General features: G+C 30.4%; 1 protein-coding gene across 1 annotated transcript in view; it reads right to left on the bottom strand.

The window, feature by feature from the left end:
- LOC111083154 overlaps positions 1-1,321 on the bottom strand; it is a 5,912-nt gene extending 4,591 nt beyond the window's left edge. Inside the window, exon 1 of the mRNA XM_022379448.1 lies at positions 1,075-1,321. Coding sequence (XP_022235156.1) covers positions 1,075-1,139 — 65 coding nt within the window. The 5' untranslated portion in view covers positions 1,140-1,321. The remainder of the gene's footprint in view (positions 1-1,074) is intronic.
- Positions 1,322-3,273: the final 1,952 nt, after the last annotated feature.

Raw genomic sequence — 3,273 nt, 5'->3', positions numbered from 1 at the left:
CACATAACCTGAAACAAACTAAAACAAAAACTTTAACAATCAATCTGAAGTAAAACCATTAGTGACTCACACAATGAAACATCTATTAAACACTAACCTAAGTAATTTCCAAATCTTAATTGCACAAGCTGAATCAATCTGAAGTAAAACCATTAGTGACTCACACAATGAAACATCTATAAACACTAACCTAAGTAATTGCCATCCACCTTACACAACAAAGAATTGATTTGAATTCTAGCTTCGAAACTTTTTTTTGACAAATGTAAGTCATGTGATAAAAGTAACTTTTGAAGAAACAATTGTGAATAGATGGAAGCTATTTACACAGATATTGGTTTCTTCCGAAACAATATAAATATTACTCAGCACCATATTTTATGCTCAAATGATTTAGAGTAAAAATAACATAGATTATATTGAGATGCAAGTTTCATTGTTTAGTTTAAACAATTAATTTATATAAATATTCATACTTCAATATGAGTTATTTGATTTATTAAAAGCAATACATTATTTAAACCAGAATTATTTGTTATTACAAAAATAGATATTTTGTTACAGGTTTTGGCCACATTTGTTTGAGCCATCATCAGGTGGATAGCCCGAAAATGAGGCTAAAACCTGTAACAAAATATCTTTGTTTTTATAATAACAAATAATGGTGGTTTAAATTATGTATTGCTTTCAGTAATCAAGTACTAAAATATGTCTGAGTAAACCAGTTAATTTACTTTAGTTGTTTTCTCGTCAGAAAACTAACCAGGGAACCTTGTGAATATTTAAAGTACCTTCGCTTGTTTTTGCTCATTTATACATTTGCATTTTGACGTTTCTAGTAAGTGAATTATATCAATATAAATTTATCACGTACATAACAAAAACGGGTAATTTGAAAAGAATAAAAGCAGTAAGTCTTAAAATCGCGTACTTAGCTGAATCTTTTATCTTCATCATACGTAAACTGATACAGAACAACAAATAAAGTTTCAATAAAAAACATATTTATTTTAGCATATTTATCTGATTCTAAGAAATACAATTTAATAACTTACTAACATTACCAAAACTTACCAAGGATTTGTTATGTATTTAGGATGACATACTTCTGTCACTAACACTGTTTCCTGCATTGGCATATTGAAAGGAGAGTTTCCCAAAACAAATTTTCTTACAAAACTAACACTCAAATGCTGGTTAAAGAAAACTCAATAATTAACTGAAGTCACCTTGGTAGGAGCAGCCAGTTCGAGTTGAGCCTGGCCTTGTAAGAAAGTCAGGAAAAAAGTCCAACCTTCAATAGTGGATAGCCTTTTGAGAGTGGTCCACTGCAGATGATGCAAACTTGATGGTAGGTGACGGAAGCCAATAATGTTTTCACACTCAATGCTGGTGCTATAAGCTACTTTTATTGAAAATGGGTCTCACACACACACACATACACTATAGTAATGCCCCCAGGGTGAAAGTGACAAGGAGGTATGTAGGTCAGAGTCTAAATTATTACAGTTTGGTTTAGGCTGATGCAAACTTCCCTCTTGTTCTGATTTTGTCTAAAAAGATCATGTAGCCTGACAACTGGTTTTTATTTTGCGTGTACCATATAAAAGAGAAAACTAAATTTCTTTTAACCCCAAGGTTTAACTATAAGTATGTCAAATATCAAAACCAAAGCCTAACACAGTCACGTGCATAAGTTCATTTTACATTAATACATTTTTATTTCCTGCTTGGCATAAAATACAATTTGAACAAATAACTTAACCAGAGGGGGGAAAAAACAACAACAATAATATGCAAGACAAGGGTGTAACCTCTCATATACATTGTGTAGGGGAAAAAAATATGTAAGGCAAGGGTGGATAATGTGCACAAATGTACGATGCAGACTGAAAAAAAAGGAGCTCAAGCACTGATCTATAGAATATATATAAATATAGGTGTCTCATATGAGCTAAAGTAACTGAACTGTAGAAATATCCTTTTGTTTTATGTTTATACAACCTAGTTTTCTGTAACATATATATATATATAAAAAGATAACAGCAGTTACTAAGTATTGTTGATTTCCAAGAGAAAAATGGAACAAGTCCAATGGATGTACAACTTTATGTATTACACGAACAAAACAGAACACTGGTAAATAATTATTTAGAAGTAGGACTTGAAACTAATCTCCAAACGTACAGCAGCTTTTATTACTCTAACATATCATATGAAGTAATCAGAGTTTTTGTTTGTGGATTTGTGATCCAGAAAGGCCATATTGAAACATTCTTGTATCTATCATAAATCCACAAACAATAGGTGATCCAGAAAGGCCATATTGAAACATACTTGTATCTATCATAAATCCACAAACAAAAACTGATCCAGAAAGGCCATATTGAAACATACTTGAATCTATTATTCTATATTTCTATTTTAAAAAATGTCTGTATACATTTCCACTTATTACCTGTAAATAATGTATAAAAAAACCTGTTCTACATATCATCCGACACTAATACCAAATACAAATATAAACCTTTTTTAAGTAATGCTAAGTGAACCAATGATCCTTGATAAAGTTTTTATCTGTTTTAAATATAATAAAACTTAATACTGTGCGTATAATACAAATACTTTAAATGTCAATAGAATATGAATACCACAGAGGAATAAAACGTAACTAATAAAAGTATATTACAACATTAACCTTCTATTAAAAATAGCTTCTTCTTCTTCTTAGCCAAAAATTGTGTCAGTAAATCGTGCTTAGTTGAAGATAGATGGTATTATAATAAAATAGTTTAGAGAACAATGAATTCTGGTATACGTGTAACAGAAGTCTATCTAGAGAGAGAAGATAAAAAAAAATACACCAAAATCTGTATTCAAATCACTTAAGACATTTCATTAAAACATACCCAGTCCGAATTATCAGATCTTGGAGTACATACTTACCTCTACACTAATGAAAGGCCTGATTATTAAACAAGATTTAATATGGCACAATAGCTTTGTTACACATACAAAACAAAGTGAATAACCTCATCTGTAATGCTTACAATGTTAGACAGATTAGATCCTTTAGTTAGAGTGTATCGATCATAATCTTTATGTTTTACACAGTTGATGAACTCTGCAACAAAGGATCTAATCTAGACTGTAATCTTTATGTTTTACACAGTTGATGAACTCTGCAACAAAGGATCTAATCTAGACTGTAATCTTTATGTTTTACACAGTTGATGAACTCTGCAACAAAGGATCTAATCTAGACTGTAATCT

This window comes from Limulus polyphemus, unplaced genomic scaffold, assembly GCF_000517525.1.
Source record: "Limulus polyphemus unplaced genomic scaffold, Limulus_polyphemus-2.1.2 Scaffold8375, whole genome shotgun sequence".
NCBI classification, from domain to species: domain Eukaryota; kingdom Metazoa; phylum Arthropoda; class Merostomata; order Xiphosura; family Limulidae; genus Limulus; species Limulus polyphemus.
Note: the sequence above shows the minus strand (reverse complement) of the source record. Positions and strands in the feature narration are given on the sequence as shown.